This window comes from Staurois parvus, unplaced genomic scaffold, assembly GCF_062004578.1.
Source record: "Staurois parvus isolate SC_StPar_1 unplaced genomic scaffold, SC_StPar_1.0 ptg001441l, whole genome shotgun sequence".
Lineage (NCBI taxonomy): Eukaryota > Metazoa > Chordata > Amphibia > Anura > Ranidae > Staurois > Staurois parvus.
This window is the reverse complement of record NW_028319237.1, coordinates 1,904-26,269: the sequence shown is the minus strand read 5'-3', so window position 1 is coordinate 26,269 and position 24,366 is coordinate 1,904. Positions and strand designations below refer to the sequence as shown.

Here is a 24,366-nt window from a genome sequence, read left to right as displayed (position 1 = left end):
GGTCCGGGGAGACCGGATATAGCGAATGCAGGGTCCGGGGAGACCGGATATAGTGAATGCAGGGTCCGGGGAGACCAGATATAGTGAATGCAGGGTCCGGGGAGACCAGATATAGTGAATGCAGGGTCCGGGGAGAGCAGATATAGTGAATGCAGAATCCGGGGAGACCGGATATAGCGAATGCAGGGTCCTGGGAGAGCGGATATAGTGAATGCAGGGTCCTGGGAGAGCAGATATAGTGAATGCAGGGTCTGGGGAGAGCAGATATAGTGAATGCAGGGTCCGGGGAGAGCGGATATAGTGAATGCAGGGTCCGGGGAGACCAGATATAGTGAATGCAGGGTCCTGGGAGAGCGGATATAGCAAATGCAGGGTCCGGGGAGACCAGATATAGTGAATGCAGGGTCCTGGTAGACCAGATATAGTGAATGCAGGGTCCGGGGAAAGCGGATATAGTGAATGCAGGGTCCTGGGAGACCAGATATAGTGAATGCAGGGTCCTGGGAGAGCGGATATAGCGAATGCAGGGTCCTGGTAGACCAGATATAGTGAATGCAGGGTCCGGGGAGAGCAGATATAGTGAATGCAGAGTCCTGGGAGACCAGATATAGTGAATGCAGAGTCCTGGGAGACCAGATATGGTGAATGCAGGGTCCGGGGAGACCAGATATGGTGAATGCAGGGTCCTGGGTTTAGTAACACTTTTAAAGGTAATTTTTTTTAAATAACATGTCAGACTTATTTGCTGTGTAATGTTTTTGCACAGAGCAGCCCCAGTCCTCCTCTTCTTGGGTCCCCCGCTGACACTTCTGGCCCCTCCCTCCTGCCTAGTGCCCCCATAGCAAGCAGTTTGCTATGGGGGCACCGGAGCAGGCTTGCTCCCGAGCCACTGCTGTCTTGTCCAGTCACACACAGCACAGATCGACCCCGCCCCCACTCTCTCCTCAATGGCTCACTGGCTGTGATTGACAGCAGCAGGAGCAAATGTCTCAGCCAATGAGGAGGGAGAGACCCCAGAGAGCCGCTACTCTTGTGCATATCGCTGGATCGAGATGGGGCTTAGGTAAGTATTAGGGGGTCTGATTGGGGGGGTTACTGCACACTCAAGGTTTTTTACCTTCATGCATAGAATGCATGATGGAAAAAAAAACCTTTAGCCTCTACAACCACTTTAAAGTGTATGCCCAGCAAAGCTTTTTGATAAAGCGGTAGTAACACCACTTGCTCACTTGCAAAAAAGCTTACCTGTAGGTAAACATGAACCGTTTAAGAGATATTCACTACTTCTGCAGCCGGTGACTTCACCAGCACATGCGCACTGCGCTCTGTAGGAAGGATGGATGACGTCCCTTCAGAGCTCTGTGTTGCGGCTGTGACTCCCGTGTGCATACAGGGGAGTGACGTCATCGCGGCTCTGCCATTCAACTGGCCGCAGCCAGTGAACCCGAAAGGAAGATTGGGTGAAGATGGAAGCCCTGTCAGACGTTGTGTTGGTGCTCTTATTGGTTCAATTAGATGTGAATTTCTCAGTCTGGGCAACCTCTACTTTTTTTTTTTGTAATATTTAAACTTTTATTTGGTTTTCATACAAAAGGGACCACAATTCAGTTATGAAAAAAATATTTCACATATAATCCATTAACCCCAAACATTTCCCCTATCCCTCCACCCCCCTCCCCTCGACCTATCCCCCTGTCCACCCCCCTCCCCTCGACCTATCCCCCTGTCCACCCCTCTCCCGTCGACCTATCCCCCTGTCCACCCCCCTCTCTTCGACCTATCCCCCTGTCCACCCCCCTCCCGTCGACCTATCCCCCTGTCCACCCACCTCCCCTCGGCCTATCCCCCTGTCCACCCCCCTCCCGTCGACCTATCCCCCTGTCCACCCACCTCCCCTCGGCCTATTCCCTGTCCACCCCCCTCCCCTCATCCACAACATCCTTCCCAATCTAGTTCTTCTCTCATACCGATCTGTCTGTATCAAATTCTTCTCTTTCTCGTATTTACCACTGAAACTCTCTTCTAGTTTCTAGACTTCCCTCTTTACTCTAATCAATTCCATGTATATTTCTGAGGTTTTAAATTTCATCCAACTAAACCTGGTCTTCCTACATTTTTCCATTTTATCCTCTTCCATATGATACAGTTCCTCGATGCTATATCTATCTATCAACTCTATCTATCCATTCTCTAATTTGTGGTGCTTCAGGAACCTGCCAATACTTGGGGATCAAACCCTTTGCCGTGCTAAGTAAGCGGTGCAATACTTTATTTTTATGTAATTCCAATGGGGGCTCGAAATAATAAAATAAGCACTTTCATGGATCTCTCTGAAATGTTATCTCACATATTTCATGAATAGGTTGGGTTATATCCCTCCAATAATTTTGTATTTTCGGGCAACACCACCATATGTGTGACATTGTACCCCCTTCTCCACATCCTCTCCAGCACAAAAGGGAGATATCTACTTGCTGCTTGTGGGCTACACTTAGGGCAACCTCTATCTTTGAGGGGGCCCCTGTTTTGGTGAAAACCTGCTGACCAAACGTCATCAGGCTCAAATAATGACTTTTTTGCTACTGACGTAAGATTTGTGTCCAGTGGTTTGCTTCCACCCTTTCTTGAGTAGAAAAACCCAACAGTGTTCTTATGCTTCCCACTCTTAATAGTTTTTGACTTGATGTATACTTTAAGGTTCGTGGGCGAACCAATCATGATCTGCCAGTAACCAGCCATTCTCAACCCTGGGTTCCACTGAACCCTCGGATTCCTCCAGAGGTTGCAAGGGAGTTTTTGAGCTGTGGCCAATTGACCTCCCTTTTGATGGTGCATGGATAGTACCAGGGTCAAAGCCACTTGGCAGAGTCACCTGTATGAACCCAATGATCCTTTTAACTGTCTGTAAGGGTGGCAATCTGACAACCACCATGAAGGAGGCATTATTTCCACAGGCCACCAATAGAACAGGGTGTTTTTCTACTGACCCCCAATTAATTTGTTTTTGCAAGGGTTCCCTGAGACCAGAAAAAACAGGGTTTGTAGTAAATACAAGCCGGCTACTCGGTATATTCCGTATGTACTGGCTACATGCTAAAATACACAGTGTGTACACAGCTAACGTGTTTCTGCCTCAATGGCCTACCTCATATGTTATGAAGAAGGCCCATGTGGCCAAAACGCGTTAGCTGTGTACACACTGTGTATTTTGGCATGCAGCCGATAAAGGCTTGTACTAAGGAATATACAGAGTAGCTGGCTTATATTCACTACGGCTCAAGTATTTTGCTGACGAAATGCAGTACCATATAGGCTACATGCAACCAGGGGCGGACTGACCATTTGGAAACTCGGGCACTGCCCAAGGGCCCGGAGTCAGTAGGGGGCCCCATGAGATGCCCCTGGTACCTTTTTCATAGGCTTTTTTGAGTTTGGGCAAGGACACAGGGGCCCCATGATCCCCTATTGCCCGGTGGCCCCATGAGTTGTCAGTCCGCCCATGCATGCAACCAGTGTGGCCACATGGTACCCTGTTTTTTAGGCATCCTGGCACCCCCTTTTTTTTAGGCATCCTGGCAACATGGCACCCTGTTTTTAGGCATCCTGGAAACATGGCACCCCCTGTTTTTAGGCATCCTGGCAACATGGCACCCCCTGTTTTTAGGCATCCTGGCAACAGGGGAACCCCCTGTTTTTAGGCATCCTGGCAACATGGCACCCTGTTTTGGGCATCCTGGCATTCCACAAGTAACATAGCTCCCCACTAAATACATGTCATCTTTCTGGCAATGTACCTCCAAGTCCGCATGCACACGGGACGTTTTTACAGCGGCTTTTTTTGGCTTTTGATGTTTTTTTCTAGTTAGTAAACCCCCCGGCATGTTATCCTATGTGTCCATGCACACATGGAATCGGTTTTTTGGCTGGAAAAAAAAACCCAGGACTAGTGGGCTTCTAGATTTTAGCTGTAAAAACACTCTAACGCTGAAAAACGCCACAAACTGGCGTTTTTGGACTATATTTGGTCAAAAAAATGCAAACGCGGAAAAACGCTAATGCAAAAACACTAAAAACCTCACGTTTTTAACGTGACTTTACACAGCTAACGTTACCAGCGTTATGAAAACACCCCGTGTGCATGGAGCGTAATCTGAAAACTGATTATGGCAGCACAACATGCATCTGTCCAATGCCAACCCTCTGGGTCCACTTACATTTCGGAGTATGTACACCGCTCAGCACTTACCTATGCCTACCTCTATGCTCTATCTGGATTAAAAAATGGTCTTTACAAAGTAAATAAACAGGATTTGTAATGAGTTCCTATTTGCCTATGGTACCATGGAGCTAGATGCCATTTTTCCTGGTCCATGAAGAACAGGCAATATGTTACACCATGATTATGAAAGGGTATGTGTTGCCCATAGCCACTGGCTCCTGCCTTTCATCCCCCCCCCCCCCCCAAATTGTAGAAATATGAAAAAAAATATGAAAAAAAAAGTTGATTAGTCACTATGAACAAAAACCACTACTCCTACCTACAATTGGGGCTTATTGTTTCTAAGTAAACAGACAGTATGCGGGAGATTTACTAAAACTGGAGCGCTCAGAATCTGGTGCAATTGTGCATGGGAGCCAATCAGCTTCTAGCTTCATCTTGTTCAATTAACCACTTCCCGTCCGGCCCATGTATATAAACGGCCAGACGGGGGCAGTGCAGGAACGGGTTGCCGTTCATAAACAGCGCCCACCATTTTGGACTGTGCGCACTCCCTGGGAGCGAGCGGCACCACGATCCGGGGTCCCACTGTGTCCTCCGGACACTGACCGCTGTACAGGACCTCTGTGTGAGGTCCCAATCATGTGATCACTGACTGGCCAATCAGTGATTACATGAATAGCAGTAAGCAAGATGTCACTTCTGACATCATTGCTTACTACATGTGAAAGGCTATTCACAACGGCCTTGTACCATGTGACAAGCTGTGACCAATCACAGCTCTCACAGTATTTCTCAACGGCTGCAGGAATGCAGCCAGAGAGAAGGAGAAATGATTGCTTTTACAGCTTTTATGGGTGTAAAAGCAATCAGTGTAAAAAAAAAAAATCTTCATCACCCCCCACAAGTAGTACAGTGTCACTATGGTGATACTGTACTGCTAGGGTAACAGTATGTAAAAAAAAAAAAAAAAAACTAATAATATAAAAATAAAAAAAATGTAAAACATTTTTGAAAAATTATAATTTTTGTTTATAAACTAATTTGGGTTATTTTTTTCCTAAAAAGATAATTGAATACATTTTGGCCAAAATTTATGAAGAAAGATTATTTATTTGCAAAATTTTAGAAAAACACTTTTTTTTCAAAATGTTTGGACTTTTTCATTTATATAGCAAAAAAAAAATCCCAGTGGTGAATAAATACCACCAAAATAAAGTTTTATCTGTCTCAAAAAAATGCTAAAAAATTCATATGGGTACAGTGTTGCATGACCGCGCAATTGTCATTCAAAGTGTGATAGCGCTGAAAGCTGAAAATTGGCCTGGACTGGAAGGGGGTGGAAGTGTCCGGACTGGAAGGGGGTGGAAGTGTCCGGACTGGAAGGGGGGGAAGTGTCCGGACTGGAAGGGGGGGGAAGTGTCCGGACTGGAAGGGGGGGAAAGTGTCCGGACTGGAAGGGGGGGAAGTGTCCGGACTGGAAGGGGGGGGAAGTGTCCGGACTGGAAGGGGGGGGAAGTGTCCGGACTGGAAGGGGGGGGAAGTGTCCGGACTGGAAGGGGGGGGAAAGTGTCCGGACTGGAAGGGGGGGAAAGTGTCCGGACTGGAAGGGGGGGAAAGTGTCCGGACTGGAAGGGGGGGAAGTGTCCGGACTGGAAGGGGGGGAAGTGTCCGGACTGGAAGGGGGGGGAAGTGTCCGGACTGGAAGGGGGGGAAGTGTCTGGACTGGAAGGGGGGGGGGAGTGTCCGGACTGGAAGGGGGGGGGGGGGGAGTGTCCGGACTGGAAGGGGGGGGGGGGAAGTGTCCGGACTGGAAGTGGTTAAGCTTTAACAATAAGGCTCGGTTCACATCTGTGCGGGTGGTGCCACTGTGGATCCGCACAAAAATCCGTGCAGCCGCACCACCCGCACAGAAGAATGCGGACCCCCAGGCGTGTGCCATTAGTTCTAACGGCACGCCGCCCGCACTGGAAATCACAACCGTACTGGGAACCGAGGTTCCTGTGCGGGCTGCGTTTTCAGAAGAAGTGCAGGGACTTCTTCCCTGCGTGTCCCGGGGCACGGGAGTCCATTCAAATGAATGGGCTCCCGTGCCCGCGCAAAACACAGACCGCAGGAACGCACATATGTGAACCGGGGCTAGAACCTGGAAGCTGATTGGGTTCTATGCAGAGCTGTGCCAGATTTTAAACTCTCCATTTGTAGTAAATAACTTCCTATGCTCCAAAGTGCTGCTACAACTGTGCACAAAATGCTAACAAAAGACATTTTATTAACACTGCTATTTTCTTTAAACTGTGTAATGGTACAAAATATATAAAATGAAGAGTCCCCTCCAAACAATAACGCCACCCCCAGATCCCTACTTAAAGGTATGGTCCTGTAACTTATTCTGCAAGGCCTTCATTTTTAGCACGCCGCAACAGACAGACGTGACCATCTGTACATTTTGGTGTACTGGAAAAAAGTGCATGTGCATTAAAAGTTCTGTTGTGGTACGTTGGCCGCCCATTCAAAATGATTCAACTCTCTTACCGCAATGCATGGTAAAGTGCACGTGGAACTGCACCACAAAAGTATGAATTCAGCTTAGATAATCAGTTGGAAGTTCCTGCAGGAAACTGTATTTAACCCCTAAGGGTAAAACAAATCTAAATGCCTAAGCACAATTTTGCAACTTTGACATGTGATAGTAAAACCGTCCGTATCATCACAACTACTTTACTGTACATCCAGGTGGATTATACCGCGTTTTTTTCAGGACAAATTGGGCTTTCATTTGGTGGTAAATGGTAATGGATATCTGATTTTTTTTTATTATCAAAGGAAAACTGGCCCAAAATAGCAAAATGTTTCTTGTTACGACCATAACCTACCATCAAAGAACAACCCAAAATAAATTCTCCAGCTCTTGACGATCGCAGCGATACCATAAATGTGTATGTTATTTGTTGTTTGTACCCGTAGTACAGCCCAGAAACAATAGTGCACATTTTGGTTTTTTTTTTACCTAAAACACACTGACACCAATCAAAAAAAAAAATCCTGACCTTTGACCCTGACCTTGATCTTGGACCCCGAGCTTGACCCAAACACTAACCCTGACACTGAACTAGATCAAACCTTGATCTAGGTATTTTTTTCTTAATTTTATTTTTTAATACTTATTTATTTATCTTTTTTTTTCTTCTCTATGCAAGGAGAGATACAATGTATCATAGAGGAAAAAAAAAAAAACCAAGGGTGGCGGGCTATACAGTGACTGATCACTGTGATAGCCAATCAGAGGCTATCACAGCGATCATGTGACCCAGAATCGGAAGTTCTAAGGATCGGGACCCGGGGCTCTCAGTGACACCCCGGTCTTTGTGCTGGGAGCAGCCGGCAGAAAGACAGGTACGCCAATATGCGGCCCGACGGAAAAAAAAGCCCAGTTCTGTGAGGCTGCATATTTGTGTGATGTCGGCGTGAAGGGGTTAAAGATGTGCTCTAACGCTAGATCAGATCAGTGGGTGAAGCTTAGAATTGCCTCTTCATTTCCTTAGAAAACCCAGGACCTACAGGCAGTGTTGGGACCTACAGGCAGTGTTGGGACCTACAGGCAGTGTTGGGACCTACAGGCAGTGTTGCGACAAGGTCATCTAACGTCCGGGGTGAACATGCCAGACTGCGCCCCCTCCCCACAAGATTTACGATCAGTAAAAAATCTCCCCCTCCCCCCCCAAAAAAAATTGAGCACCAATCTGCATGCTTATCTCCTAAGCATGAATTAGACCTCTTTCCAGTATCGCGGGACCTTTTAGGATTTTCTTACTCACATCCAGTAGCAGGAGGGAGGAGCTAGAGGGGAGAGAAAGCACAGCCCGAACCTCCTCCCGGCTCTCTCTCCCTTTCCAGATTTAGCTCCCCTCTTTCAGTGCTATGCTGACAGTAGTGATACGGTTGTCACTCCTTTCAGCTTTCAGGAACTCTCCTTGAGGTGCTCCCTCATCTCACATGATGCCACAATGCCCAGGGCAGCCACCCCCCATCCCGGCCCTGCCTACAGGAGTGGTGAACCTCTGTTACTACAAAAAGGGAGCATGAACACCACCATTTACAATTTTCCCTGCCAATCCCAGTTCAAAAATACTATCCGACTTTTCTAGAAAAATATAATATTAGAAAGTGAATTTTAAAATACTGTATACTGATCAATATAAATGTATTGCAAAATGAAAGCGGAACTTCAGGTATTATCTTGATTGCATGCTTACATTGGTGTAGCTTGGACCAGTGTAAGTATTATACCTCAACCCTGAGGGACCAAAGTGGAAGCCGACAATCTCTGTAGTAGTTGGAGCTACTACAATGATCACTGTCCTCTTATGGGTCACACGTTTACTCAACACCACCACCATTCACAGAAGGTCTTGTATTTTTTTAAATGGGATAAGGCGCTCTTTGATTGGACAAGATGGAGGTTGTAACATCACTGCTTCCTCCCCACCTCATCTAATCAGAAAAAAAATACAAGGCATTCTGTAAATGGTGGCAGCGACCCTCTGTAGTCAGTATGCAGTGGGGCAGCCACTTAATACAGGACCTGGAAGATCACTGTTGTATTCATTGAAAAATGCATGCTTTCATTGGTCTACCTTGGACCAAAGTATGTATACCTCATACCTGAGGGACCAATGTGGAAGACGACAATCTCTATAGTAGTTGGAGCTACAGTGATCACTGTAATCTTATGGGTTGCTTGTTTACTCAACACCACCACCATTCACAGTAGGTCTTGTATTTTTTTTTTTTTAATAGATGTAGGTGCTCTTTGATTGGACAAGATGAAGATTGTTACATCACTGACTCTCCTCCCCACATCATTTAATCAGAAAAAAAGGCATTCTATAAATGGCGGCAGCAACACTCTGTTGTCAGTATGCAGTGGGGCAGCCACTCAATACAGGACCTGGCAGATCACTGTTGTAGCACTGACTACTACAGTGACTGTCAGCTTCATTAGCAGTTCCTTGGGTATGAGATATGCATACTTCGTCTAACTTGAATGCAATTAAGATCCTACCTGGAGTATAGCTTTATATATGGATTTTATAGAAACCAATAGAATTTATTCCCAAAATGTAATTTAATTCCTTTTAAAGGGCCCCTTATAGTGCACATCCTTTAAGTGGCCTTGTTCCTGCCTGCCTGTAGGTCCTTTCTCAACCAGGGTGCCCAGGCACCCTGGAGTGCCTTGAGGTTTCTTCAGGGGTGCCTTGGCAAAATGTCTAAAAATTGCCCAGAACTTGTATACAAGCCAGCTGGTGGAACAAGCCGGCCTTTAAGTTACACAAAGCCACAGGTTTTCATTGTGCACCATTACGACCTAGCTGCCGGCATCCTGACATCCAATGACATCATCAGTTGATAAGGAGGATATCGGCTGTCTGCACAGCATCCTTGTTTGACCCTCCCCTGCCCCCTCTCCATCAGTGTTGGGGTCACATTAGCTCAGTGATGGAGAAAAACTGAAGGAGAGGAGAAACACTGGAATACTAGTCAGTACCAGTGTGCAAAAGTGTATTTGCTTTGGAAGAATAAATCACCTCTAATGTTGGGTGTCCTATGTGTGTGGATGTTGCTGCTTTATATAAAACCATTAGAAAAGTTTTTCACATTTTTGTAGGGGGTGCCCATTTAACACTATGGACAGTCTTGAGGAACGCCATTTTAGAATGGGGAGCCTCCAGACTTTGCATAATTTTAAAGGGAGCCTCGGGACTGTCCATCATTTTAAAGGGTGCCTCGGAACTGTCCATAATTGTAAAGGGTGTCTCAAGACTGCCCATAACTCTAAAGGGTGCCTCGGGACTGTCCATCATTTTAAAGGGTGCCTCGGGACTGCCCATCATTTTAAAGGGTGCCTCGGGACTGCCCATCATTTTAAAGGGTGCCTCGGGACTGCCCATAATTTTAAAGGGTGCCTCGAGATTGTCCATAATTTTAAAGGGTGCCTCAAGAATGTACATAATTTTAAAGGGTGCCTCGGGACTGCCCATCATTTTAAAGGGTGCCTCGGGACTGTCCATCATTTTAAAGGGTGCCTCGGGACTGTCCATCATTTTAAAGGGTGCCTCGGGACTGTCCATCATTTTAAAGGGTGCCTCGGGACTGTCCATCATTTTAAAGGGTGCCTCGGGACTGTCCATCATTTTAAAGGGTGCCTCGGGACTGTCCATCATTTTAAAGGGTGCCTCGGGACTGTCCATCATTTTAAAGGGTGCCTCGGGACTGTCCAGAATTTTAAAGGGTGCCTCGGGACTGTCCAGAATTTTAAAGGGTGCCTCGGGACTGTCCAGAATTTTAAAGGGTGCCTCGGGACTGTCCAGAATTTTAAAGGGTGCCTCGGGACTGTCCAGAATTTTAAAGGGTGCCTCGGGACTGTCCAGAATTTTAAAGGGTGCCTCGGGACTGTCCAGAATTTTAAAGGGTGCCTCGGGACTGTCCAGAATTTTAAAGGGTGCCTCAAGAATGACCATAATTTTAAAGGGTGCCACGGGACTGTCCAGAATTTTAAAGGGAGCCTCGGGACTGCCCATCATTTTAAAGGGTGCCTCGGGACTGCCCATCATTTTAAAGGGTGCCTTGGTTCTGTCCAGAATTTTAAAGGGAGCCTCGGGACTGCCCATCATTTTAAAGGGTGCCTCGGGACTGCCCATCATTTTAAAGGGTGCCTCGGGACTGTCCATAATTTTAAAGGGTGCCTCGGGCTGTCCATAATTTTAAAGGGTCCCTTGCCTGAAAAAAGGTTGAGAAACACTGATCTAGGAACTGCTTTTCTTGCCTGGACCTGTGTACTGGATAAACCAAGGCCTGCAGCCTCCTAGGTTCTGTTTGTGTAACCTTTATTGCAGAGTAAGCTTCTATAAGGCACTTTTGGAAGACGAGCTGCCCCCATTCATGCCAGTGTTGAGCCCCTATCCCATCTCCTTCTTCATCGAATGGGAACTGAAATCAGCTTTCTCCCCAGCAAAGTAGGATGGAAACAGACCATAGGAGGCTGCAGGCCATGATGTTTATAGAATCACAACATGCAGTATGTGCGTTCCTGTGCCCTGCGATGCTCTGCAGTGTGGGGGGCCATTGTATTCGTTTGTTGAAATACAATGCAGTGCAGTAAAATATGCCTTTACCATGCATTACTGCAGCACAAAACATAAACTTCAACCTAAATCTAGCTTTAAATGTCAAGCTCATCCATAAGTATTTCTCTGACTATTCTGTCACAATGAATATCATACCAAATGTTAACATTAGCATTAATAATACTGCAGTTGTAATCTTCATGTGCCAAAAACAAATCTATGCCCAAAGTTGGCCATAGAGGACTCAGTTTACTCAGCAGGCTGATTGAGAAAAACTGAACGGATTCTCCCAGCTAGGTGGATGGGGGAATCCTCCCTGCAGCTCTGTTGTATTCTGACATATCTACTGTCAGAATGCACTGATCAGCCCTGCAGCCAGTTTTCGTTGCATGAATATTTATCAACAGTTCTGTTTGAGAAGAGTCGATCGTTAGATCGACTCCTCTAGGGCAGGAATGACCATAGCTGGATTAAAAATCTGGCCGGTCCCTGCTGAATTGGCAACCCTCCGATCCATCTATGGTCAGCCTAATTCGCCAGTGCTGAAAACCTCAGCGTCAAAACACAATGAGGAGAATTAGTGGTGGATAACCATGCCAAATGCCTATTTATGATTTAAGCCAGCCATAGATGATGCGATTTTCTTTCCTGCAACCACGGGTTGCAAGGAAGAAAATCGCTCAATTCCCCCATCAACACAGTCAGCGTCGATAGGGGAATCCCTCCCGCGGAGCTATTGTATTTTCCTGGAGGGAGGGGGCGCCTGTCCCTGCAGGAAGAACACAGTGACTACTACTAGCGGCTATAGTTACTGGCAATAATCACATGAAAAATCCAAAAGGTTGTACCCAAGACATACAAATTGGGTACAATTAGCCTGCCCATAGATGGGGACTGGCCGAGATTCAATCATTCTATGGCCGGCTTTAGACCATGTTCTAACTAAACAAGGGAGTCAAGGCTATTGTATTCTTAGTCCTCATGCACACGGGACGTTTTTACAGCGGCTGTTTTTGGTTTTTGACGTTTTTATTCTACAGCCAGTAAACCCCCCAGCATGTTATCCTATGTGTTCATGCACACATAGACTGGAATCAACGTTTTTGGCTGGGAAAAAAAAAAAAAAAAAAAAGGACTAGTGGGTTTCTAGAGGAGTTTTTTAACTGGAAAAATGCTCTAACGCAGTAAAATGCCACAAACCGGCATTTTTTTACCAAAAACACTAAAAACGCTAATGCAAAAATGCTAAAAAAACTCACGTTTTTAACGCGACTTTACACAGCTTACGTTACCAGCGTTATCAAAACGTCCCGTGTGCACGAGGACTTATTAAAGAGAAGAATATGAGGTGATGTAACAAGGCTGCATACTGCTTTACCCTAGATTCACATCTGTGCGGGTGGTGCCGCTGTGGATCCGCACAAAAATCCATGCAGCCGCACCACCCGCACAGAAAAGTGCGGACCTGCAAGCGGGTGCCATTAGTTCTAATGGCGCGTTGCCCGCACTGGAAAACGCAACCGTACTGGGAACTGAAGTTCCTGTTTGGGCTGCGACTTCTTCCCTGTGTGTCCCAGGGCACGGGAGTCCATTCAAATAAATGGGGTCTTGAGCACACGCAAAACGCGGCCCGCATGGCCGCATAGATGTGAACCGGGGGTGAATAATAATCTCACCGGCACCAGCTAAGGAGATAAAATCCTATTGTGCAACCTCACACACCTGACGCTAATTTTTTAGTTATAAATGCAGTTCGACTTCAAGCATTAAAAAAAACCCCAGGCCCAATTTAATGACCAGTTTCCTAGTTTCTAAATGACAAAGCTAGCCATGAAAAAGTGTGAAGGCATTAAAAATCGGCAACCCTGTGGAAAAACGCAATGGGGTTGATTTACTAAAACTGGGGAGTGCAAAATCTGGTGCAGTTCTCCACAGAAACCAATCAGCTTCCAGAGCTGAAGCTAGAATCTGATTGGCTACCACGCACAGCTGCACCAGATTTTGCACTCTCCACTGTTAGGCCGGCCATACATGGGTTGAAAATCGACCGATTTTTAGTCCGAAAATCGGACCTAAGATTAATCGGCTGACTTTCGCTCCGTCAGTGGGTCAATGGCACCGGCTGATTTTCGTGGTTCCTCCCCTTTTCGGTGATCGGGCATGTTGGAAAATTTGTGAAAAACGACTGATTTTCGACTCAATGATGGTCAAATCGTACGATCGCATGAGCCGTGACCTGGAAGGAACAGAAGTTTCGCATGTTATATGGGGTGAACTCTATGACTTGGTCGGGCGATTTTCAAAATCAATGATGGCACCATCGGATTACCGAGTGAACGATGTTTCAGATTTTCGGACTAAAAATCGTTCGAACCATGTATGGCCTGCATAAGTAAATCAACCCCAACTAGTTCCATGTTGAATGCTACATATTATCACATTATCAGATTGCCACACACATAGTTAACAATGGTAAAAATGTAAATCCTGGAATATTCAGCTATATTTATACATTAGTATTTTTTCTACAATGAATTTTCAAGGTTCCTTATGTACTTGCATGCTCCCAAGACATGGGTGGAGAGGGGGAAGGGGGGATTGTGTGTGTATACACGTCTCAGTATACAGACTTTGAAGACTCTTCAACAGAATCCTCCTTTCTCTATACAGGTCAATTTTTAGTGAACGTCGACGGATGAGTGCATGTGATCACATGACTGCGTGGAACCATATTAAGGCTGAAGTTCTAGACACAAGTCTGCTTACGATGTGGGTGTGTTACAGGGCAAGGCCACCAAACGCGGTCCAGGTCAAGGAGACAGGCTCTGTGATGTTGTGGTGTCCTCCGTTGGCAGGATCTCAATGCTACTGTCGGGCTGGCTTGGGGATACACTCTCTGTGAGGTCCAATTCGTGGACTTGGCTTGGAGAAAGTGGCTGGGGAGAGCTGGCAGTGTCTGTACTGGGTGCTGGGCTCTTCGCCTCGATCAGGCCAAGCAGCTCTTTAACATTAAGAGGCAAATCCTGCAGAACAAGAACAGAAAATACATCAGGATATGCTTTACGCTTACGGTTAGATGGTTTAAATGACAATTGTGCTGGAAACATGCGAATACTCTAACTGCGCAACCAGGGGTGGCCTGACAACTCATGGGGCCCCAGGGCAATAGGGGATCATGGGGCCCCTGTGTCCTTGCCCAAACTCAAAAAAGCCTACGAAAAAAGCACCAGGGGCATCTCATGGGGTTCTCTACTGACCCCGGGCCCCTGGGCAGTGCCCGAGTTTCCAAATGGTCAGTCTACCCCTGTGCGCAACTAACATCTGCAACCTGTTGCGCATTAAAGGTGTACTGTAGTCAAAAATGGAAATGGAAGTAGTAGGCACCACCAGTGTTACAGGAATCCTCTTCAAAACACTGGAGCCTCCAAGATGAGACTATGCAGACTTTCTGAAAGTTATCATTTGTACAAAGTTTGGCAAAGAGCCGTCATATGAGGGCTGTACCCAAAGTAATGCAAAACTGGGCATCATTTTTTTTTTCATTCCTGAACTTCTCTTTTAATGAAAACTTTCATACTCGCGTAGGTGGATGCAGCATCGGTCCAAAGCTGCATCTGTCTCCTGCTACCAGGACTGAGAACTGAGCGATCAAAGACCGCTCATTGCTCAGTTTCAGTGAGCAGAGAGCCGGTGACTGCCAGCCACCGGCTCTCTGCTCTGCTCCTCCAGCACTCGCTGGAGTGCCTGACTGTGGAGGGGGCGGGAGTGGCTGGCTCAGGCTCTCAGCGGACAGCTGAAAAGCTGATCAAGCTTCCGATCCAGGCATTTGGGTGGATCATTAAAGACGGGATCTCTCCAGAGCCTTGATAGGCCCAGTGACTTCAGCCAACAGTAGGCTTTAACCCGCTGTCTGACGAAAATGGATCACAGGAGTGCAGAATGAGGTGCAATCTTGTGACCCACAGGACACGTAGGGCCAAAAGAGCTTTGGCCCTCTCTCTCCTTTAACTTACAAAATTTCACAGGTAGAGTAACTTTTCCTCCTTAGTAGCTCCTCCTCTTCTTCTTTTTCACTGCAGGTAAATAATGCACTCCATGCAGGAGCAACATGCCATCATTGAGTTCTTGATGAAGGAGGGTTGAAGGCTGTCTGACATCCACATAAGACTACAGAGTGTTTAAGAAGATGGCACCATTGACAAGAGCAATGGCTCGTCATTGGTGACTCTTGTCAATGGTGTCATCTCTGTAACCTTCTGCAGATGTCAGTCTGCACCCCGTCCTTCATCCGTCAAGAACTCAATGAGGGCATATTGCTTCTGTTTGGAATCCAATATTTATATGTAACAAAATAGAAGAAGAGTTATAACAGGAAAAGTTACTCTAACAACATGTGAAATTTGAATGGCCTATGTAACTTAAGACAGAGGCAGAAGGTGGTTGTTAAGGTATGTTCTATGCATGAAGGTAAAAAAACTTGTGTGCTGCACCCCCACAGCCCCCCAAATACTTACCTGAGCCCGATCTCAACCCAGTGCTGTGCACAGAAGTGGCTCCTGGATCTCTTTCTTCTCATTGGCTAAAACACAACAGCGGGAGCCGTTTGCTCCAGCTGCTGTCAATCACAGCCAGTGAGGAGGGAGTAGAGGTGGGGCTGAGCAGCAGTCTATGCATCTTATAGACAGACGGAGCAGAACTCAGGAGTAAGCACGCATAAGTGCCCCTAGAGAAAGTGGCTTGCTCTAGGGGCACTCAGCAAGTGGGAGGGGCTAGGATGCCATCAGGGGACCTGAGAAGGAGGATCAGGGCAAAACTATTCCGCAGAGCAGATAAGTATGACAAGTCTGTTATTAAAAAACAAAATGAGACTTTAACAAAAGTGTTATGACCATTTTTGCATTACTTTCGGTACAAGCCTCTTATTAACCTCCTTAGTGGTTTTCCCGAGTGTAGCTCGGGGTAAAATTTGAGTACCAAGCACGGTAACCCTGAGCTACACTGGGGCTTACCATGCGGCGTTGCTCAGGGGGTCCCTGCAGCACTTACCTTGTCCTTCGCTCCCGCGATGTGTCCCCTGCAGCGTCCCCGGCCATCTTCTCTGGCCGATGCCAGCATCCGGCTTCCGTGTTCCGGTCCCTGTGATGTCGGGACGTACGGGCGCCGGAAAATTTGAAATTTTAAAAAAATTTCATTTTTGCTGTCATTTCTGTTTCAATCCATTTCACATACATTTTGTCCCGAGTGCTTTGTCCGGCGCCCTGCCTGCATTTTGACTGTTCTTTCTGCCTGGAAACTGAGAAAAGTCCATGGCGTCCAAAAAGCGTCCCTTTACGTCAAAAGCGGTTTTAGACCGGCTAGAGAACAGCGATAGTAAATCAGAACCACTTGCAGAATTGAGTGATAATGATTCGTGGGGGAAATTCCTCATCAGACACTGAAAACGATTTTGTGACTTTGCTCAGCAATGTGCGAACTTGGCGCTATATTTCACATTTCAGTGTTTTTAGTTTGATTATATTATTGAATTAAATTTATTATTATATTATTATTTTTTATGATTATTTATTAAATTATAATTTATGATTTCGTGTTTCAAGTTTTATCCTACCCGGGATGTTTACTAGACTCTTGTTCGGACAGATTTCAGTGAGTTATTCCTAAAAATTACAGCCTACAATAAAAAACTACATATTTCCATGCAAAAAAATGGTACCGCTTTCAGCACAAAAAATCGGAAAGAATCATACCGCCAGGGAGGTTAATGACAGCAATACTATGTTCCTCATATGCTACTATAGGGTTCCGCTGGTAGTTAAAAGAGAATTTCTATAGTGGTCGACACAAGATATCAAGGCATTCTCTAATTTGAGCAGGTGCAGACCATCACGTTACTCTCCTCCAATATCCCAGAGGCTCTACACCTCATCCAAACAGAAAACAACTATTGAGAAAAATGGAAGGTGTTCACTGAATGGCACCCATGCTGATCGGGTAACCCCATGTAGCCACCATGTAGTAGGGCAGCTGCTCAGCACGGGACCCAGAAGATAGTGCTGATCGATGTAGTAGCTGAGACTATTACATTGATTTCCAGCTTCCATAGAAGTCCCAGGAGTATGGACTATGTATACCTACATGGGCCAAGCTGGACCAATGAAACTATGCTATAAAATCCATATCTGGAATTCAGATCTAAATTTTGTCTGGGATGTCCCTTTAAGACCTATCCTGTTTCTATACAACCACGTTCTTTGTCAGGATAGCTAGTCTAAATAATTATATATGGAAAAAAAACACAAATCTCAAATTACTGCAGAGGATCGCAACAGAGGTGAAATCCTGCCCTTTGTTTAACAGAAACCTAGATACATAGAGCAGGATCTATGTTTAGGATAAATCTCACTACACTGCATTTTCCACTACAACGTCCTTGCTATCTTGTTCGCATTGCAATCTCTTCAAGGATATTTCATTCCCCTATTTTTGGTGGATTACAGTAGAGGAAAATACTCCTACAAGGGCAAGTGAGAACTACCTGATCCGCTATCAACATAGTGAAAGTGTCGTGATAAGAGTAGGGTGGTATTTAAAGGGGTGTCACCCCCTGTATCCTCTCACAACCCCTCTTCAATGGTCACATGGACAGCTGCATTAAAAACAGATACCCCGTTTCCCCTAAAATAAGACCTACCCCGAAAGTAGGACCTAGTGTTTTTTTTTGGGAATTGCTAAAGTATAAGACCTACCCCAAAAATAAGACCTAGTTGTGATCAGGGCTTTCTTTTAGCCGGAACATGGCGGAACGCCATTACGCCACCTCCGGCACTGGCCCTGCGCACACCCATATCTACTGTCTCTTATAAACACAGAAGCGCGGCTGAAGAGACAGCACCATCCGCTCCCACAGAACCTCCCTACCTCTGTACTCACCATCCGCTCCCACAGAACCTCCCTACCTCTGTACTCACCATCCGCTCCCACAGAACCTCCCTACCTCTGTACTCACCATCCGCTCCCACAGAACCTCCCTACCTCTGTACTCACCGTCCACTCCCACAGAGCCCCCCTACCTCTGTACTCACCGTCCGCTCCCACAGAACCCCCCTACCTCTGTACTCACCATCCGCTCCCACAGAACCCCCCTACCTCTGTACTCACCATCAGCTCCCACAGAGCCCCCCTACCTCTGTACTCACTGTCCGCTCCCACAGAACCCCCCTACCTCTGTACTCACCGTCCGCTCCCACAGAACCCCCCTACCTCTGTACTCACCGTCCGCTCCCACAGAACCCCCCTACCTCTGTACTCACCGTCCGCTCCCACAGAACCCCCCTACCTCTGTACTCACCGTCCGCTCCCACAGAACCCCCCTACCTCTGTACTCACCATCCGCTCCCACAGAACCTCCCTACCTCTGTACTCACCATCCGCTCCCACAGAACCCCCCTACCTCTGTACTCACCATCCGCTCCCACAGAACCTCCCTACCTCTGTACTCACCATCCGCTCCCACAGAACCCCCCTACCGCTGTACTCACCCTCCGCTCCCACAGAACCCCCCTACCGCTGTACTCACCCTCCGCTCCCACAGAACCCCCCTACCTCTGTACTCACCATCCGCTCCCACAGAACCCCCCTACCTCTGTACTCACCATCCGCTCCCACAGAACCCCCCTACCTCTGTACTCACCATCCGCTCCCACAGAACCTCCCTACCTCTGTACTCACCGTCCGCTCCCACAGAACCCCCCTACCTCTGTACTCACCATCCGCTCCCACAGAACCCCCCTACCTCTGTACTCACCGTCCGCTCCCACAGAACCTCCCTACCTCTGTACTCACCATCCGCTCCCACAGAACCCCCCTACCTCTGTACTCACCATCCGCTCCCACAGAACCTCCCTACCTCTGTACTCACCATCCGCTCCCACAGAACCCCCCTACCTCTGTACTCACCGTCCGCTCCCACAGAGCCCCCCTACCTCTGTACTCACCATCCGCTCCCACAGAACCCCCCTACCTCTGTACTCACCATCCGCTCCCACAGAACCCCCCTACCTCTGTACTCACCATCCGCTCCCACAGAACCCCCCTACCTCTGTACTCACTGTGGGACAGGGAAGGAACAGATATCTGCAGGCGCAGTGTGCAGTGTGTTTAGGGGTGGGGCATCTCCTCCTGCAGCCTAATGCATGGAAACCGATGCCCCAGGGGTGATCACCGGCCAGTGGGGGAGCGGCGGAGCGGTGAGTAAGTGCGCTTGGTGCACTGTGTGGGAAGATAGGACCTGAAACGGGAGTTACTATAGAGAGGGACCGACTGCTGACAGCTGTGTTTTGCAAAGCTAGCTAATCGTATGAGGGCAGTGGAGGGGGAGGGGGGATGTGCAAAGGTGAGCTGCAGTCAGGTGTTGCAGAGGTAAATTGAGTCAGGTGAGTTGCATGCAGGGTGCATAGGTGAGCTGCGGCTGGGGGGTGCAGAGGTGAGCTGAGTTGCAACCCACCTTTGCACCCCCCAGCCACACTCAGCTCTGCATTCCACATCTGCAACCCCTGCACCCTGTCTGTGGCTCATATCTGCACCCTGTCTGAAACTCACCTGTCAAGTCACCCCTGCAACACCTGACTGCAGCTCACGACTGTCATCAGCCGGCCCTCTCCATAGTAACTCTCATCCACAACTGCCTGCAGCTCACCTCAGCACCACCTGTCCTGGACATTTAAAAAATAAGACCTACCCTGAAAATAAGACCTAGTGTGTTTTTTTGAGCCAAACAATATATAAGACAGTGTCCTATTTTTGGGGGAAACACGGTATTGTGCCCTATTGGGAGGCCATGAGGCTTCTTGGCGTGCTAATCCTGTACACCAGTACCTCCCGATATTGGGCAGGTATACAGTACTTTTGCCACTAATATTCGTTCTGCTGGTAGCATACTAAGGATGCATGTAAAGGACAGCTCTGTAAGAGAGCATGCAAATTTTAATGCCAGCTGCTATTAGCAGACAATAGTGGGGACATTTTATTGTGAATCAAACCCGTCGTGTTGATGTTCACACTTAGGGCTAGTTTACACTAGCAAGGGGATCCCTCTTAAGAAAGCATTTGACAACGTCTCCTCACTGCCTGCTATAACCCCCTAAATGCTGACCCACCAGGACACAACCACATGCATTGCTTGCAGTTTTAGCGCAGCCCTATTCACTTTGAAAAGCGGTAAAGGCCGCCAAACGTGACAGGGTGTATAATACCTGCCATGGTTGCAAAGCATGTGTACACCTCTGGTCACTGCTCTTCCAGTTAAAGAGGGAGCGACTGAGGGGTGGTAAAAACATGGCTTGACTGGGTGGTTTTATTCTCCCGTCTCACCCTCCCAGCCGTAAACAAGCTCTTGAAGTTGTTCTAAAACATGAAGTTTTTTTACCTTCATGCATTCTCTGCATGAAGGCAAAAAACCTTCATGGGGCAGCTCCCACCCAGCACCCCCTAATACTTACCTGAGTCTGATCTTGATCCAGCGAAGTACAGGAATACAGAGCAGGGGCGGACAGACAACTCATGGGGCCCCCGGGCTTTAGGGGATCATGGGGCCCCTGTGTCCTTGCCCAAACTCAAAAAAGCCTATGAAAAAGGTACCAGGGGCATCTCATGGGGCCCCCTACTGACCCCGGGCCCTTAGGCAGTGCCCGAGTTTCCAGATGGTCAGTCCGCTCGATACAGAGGCTCTCTTGACTCTCTTCCTCTTCATTGGCTGAGACACTGCAGAGGGAGCCATTGTCAATCACAGCCGGTGGAGTGTGGGGGGGCTGTGTGTCCATAAGACACAAAGAGCAGGGTTCGGGAATGAGCATGCACTCAGCAAGGGGGAGAAGCTGTAGCCGGCAGCACTGATCGCTCAGGAAAAACTCAACAGGCTGGTTGTACAGAAGCTGATTGGTAGATTGACTTTTGGACAACCAGCCTGCCCATACATTATTATTATTATACAGGATTTATATATTATTATTATTATACAGGATTTATATATTATTATTATTATACAGGATTTATATATTATTATTATACAGGATTTATATATTATTATTATTATACAGGATTTATATATTATTATTATTATTATTATACAGGATTTATATATTATTATTATACAGGATTTATATATTATTATTATTATACAGGATTTATATATTATTATTATTATTATACAGGATTTATATATCATTATTATTATACAGGATTTATATATTATTATTATTATTATTATTATTATTATACAGGATTTATATATTATTATTATTATTATACAGGATTTATATATTATTATTATTATTATTATACAGGATTTATATATTATTATTATACAGGATTTATATATTATTATTATACAGGATTTATATATTATTATTATACAGGATTTATATATTATTATTATTATTATACAGGATTTATATATTATTATTATTATACAGGATTTATATATTATTATTATTATACAGGATATATGGCGCCAACAGTTTGCTCAGCGCTCTACAATATAACAGGAGACAATACAGCAACAATACAGTTGAATACAAGAGGGATAGGAGGGCCCTGATCCTTGGAGCTTACAATCTAGGACATGGATAAAAGTTCGTCCGGTCCAAAGAACTGACTGAATTTCGATCCATGTATGGCCACCCCTAAAAACATAGGTGGACGATTTTGGTTTTTTGAAATATTGACGGCTGGTTTACACCTCAATCACACAGGAGCGCACAATTTTCAGTCCATTCATTTGATATATCTGTTCAAATTGAGGCTGTATAAAATCTATTATTTTTTTTAAATAACTTACTGCTGTCTTCTATATAATCAGCCCCCAGTTCCAGCAGAACATCTCGAACCTGGCAGTCAGACTCCTTGCCAAGTCAGACCAATATCTCTGATCAGCAAAGCTCATGGTCCCTGCTAATTGCAGTTCTTTAGCTGTGACTCAGTGTGGGGGGCTGAGAGGGGTGGGGTCAGACAACTGCAGAGAGGCCGCTGCTTACATACAAAAAGCAGCTGGATTCTCTGCAGCTGACTGCCAGGGGCAAGTTGTTTTTTTGGCACTGAGTGGCTGAATTATATAGAAGGCAACATGAAGACATTTAGACTAAAGAGTTTTTATGCAGCTTCAATTTAAACACTTTGAATGGGTTTAAATCGCACCGAAGTAGTGCATGCAGTACTTCTGAAAATGCACTGCAACTGGATTGCGTGGTAGTTTTGTACCATGCAATACGGTGCTGGCATGCGCACTGCATTTCTGACCTGCGTTTGGGGTGTCATTAACCTCCCTGGCGGTATTCCCGAGTGTAGCTCGGGGTTAACTTTCAGTACCAAAAGCGGTAACCCCGAGCTACACTCAGGAATACACTGCAGTGTTGCTCTGGGATTCCCTCCAGCACTTACCTTGTCCTGCACTCCCGCGATGTCCCCCCCGCAGCATCCCCGGCCATCTCCTCCGGCCGATGCCAGCATCCGTCTTCCGGGTTCCGTTCCCTGTGAGCTCCGGGACGTACGGGGGACGGAACCGGCAGGAAATTCAAAAATGTGACTTTCACTAAATACACTAAAATCACATAGTATAACATTCCTGTATCAAACCATTTCACATACATTTTGTCCCGAGTGCTTTGTCCGGCGCCCTGCCTGCATTTTTACTGTTCTTTCTGCCTGGAAACTAAGAAACGTCCATGGCGTCCAAAAAGCGTCCTTTAGGTCAAAAGCGGTTTTAGGCCGACTAGAGAACAGCGATAGTAAATCAGAACCACTTGCAGAATTGAGTGATAATGATTCATGGGGGAAATTCGTCATCAGACACTGAAAACGATTTTGCGACTTTGCTCAGCGTTGTGCGAACTTGGAGCTCTATTTCACATTTCAGTGTTTTTGGTTGGATTATATTATTGAATTAAATTTATTATTATTATTTTTTATGATTAATTATATTATAATTTATGATTTCGTGTTTCAAATTTTAATCTACCCGGGATGTTTACTAGACTCTTGTTCGGACAGATTTCAGGGAGTTATTCCTAAGAATTACAGGCCTGCAATAAAAAAACGACATATTTCCATGCAAAAAAATTTACCACTTTGAGCACAGAAATATTAACGTATTCAGACCGCTAGGGAGGTTAATATTGCAATGACAGCCGCTGAAGACCACAGGAGCAATGCGTTTTGAATGAGGTGCAGGAAACGCACACAGATCTGGGGTGTCCTGCAATGCATGCTATTGTAAACCGGAGCTAATTCAGAGAGCGGTTCAATTCCCACCCTACATCCCACAATGTTGTAGCATTGTGACATGATGGGGGAGTCAAGATTTGCATACAGCTCTTGCTTGGCTTTGGAGCAATTGTTTTTCTATTTCATCTTGTTTTTGTCTTTTTTTCTTTTTCTAATGACAGATTCACTGGAAACAGAACAAATACCCATAAACACAGCTACCCATACTGATGAAATCACAGGCTGGCTGTCAAATAAGAGGCAATGGTTAGGTCACAAAGCATTGGCGGTGCTGCAGTGTTAGCAGCCACAACCCCGGCACTCACCTGACAGTGTGCCAGCTGCTGATTCAGAGCTTCAGCACGACACAGAATGTCCTCCACGCTCATCTTCATGGTCAGCTCGTTAATGTGCTGAACAGAGGCAAAGCAACAGATAAGTAAGGTCTGCAGAAACATACTGTATGGAGCTACGAGACACTGAAGTAATGCAAAAAACACTAAAATCACAGGACAAGCAGAAAAAGCAGCACATAATTCATTGTTTTTGTTACAGTGCAAAACTCATTTTTTTTTAATGAATTCTTTTTGTATCTCTATGGCACTTAAAGGGTCAGTCTATCCAAAACCGATATTACAGTTTTCGATTCTGCAGAACTAAAGTTAATATACTTACATCCTCTCTAACTATACAAAGTCCGCAAGGGGTCCCTCCTCGGTGCTGGCATCTTCTCCCCGACTCCTTCTGGGTGCCGGGCTTTGGACT

The 24,366-nt window shown here is 46.2% G+C and overlaps 1 protein-coding gene across 1 annotated transcript; it reads right to left on the bottom strand.

Moving 5' to 3' along the window:
* Nucleotides 1-8,994: 8,994 nt before the first annotated feature.
* LOC149435959 (TBC1 domain family member 17-like) lies at nucleotides 8,995-24,035 on the bottom strand. The gene is made up of 2 exons (XM_089662219.1): nucleotides 23,928-24,035; nucleotides 8,995-14,369 (listed from the first exon to the last, which is right to left on the bottom strand). Exons 1-2 carry the CDS (start codon nucleotides 23,994-23,996, stop codon nucleotides 14,157-14,159), a joined length of 282 nt encoding a protein of 93 aa, XP_089518345.1. The 5' UTR covers nucleotides 23,997-24,035; the 3' UTR covers nucleotides 8,995-14,156.
* Between the last annotated feature and the right edge of the window lie 331 nt (nucleotides 24,036-24,366).

What these genes read in the sequence shown, in the direction of transcription:
- LOC149435959 (XM_089662219.1), bottom strand. Translation starts at nt 23,996, where the DNA reads ATGAAGATGAGCGTGGAGGACATTCTGTGTCGTGCTGAAGCTCTGAAT. An exon ending in AGCAGCTGGCACACTGTCAG is followed by an intron (nt 14,370 to 23,927) that starts GTGAGTGCCGGG and finishes CTTGTTCTGCAG; the next exon opens with GATTTGCCTCTTAATGTTAA.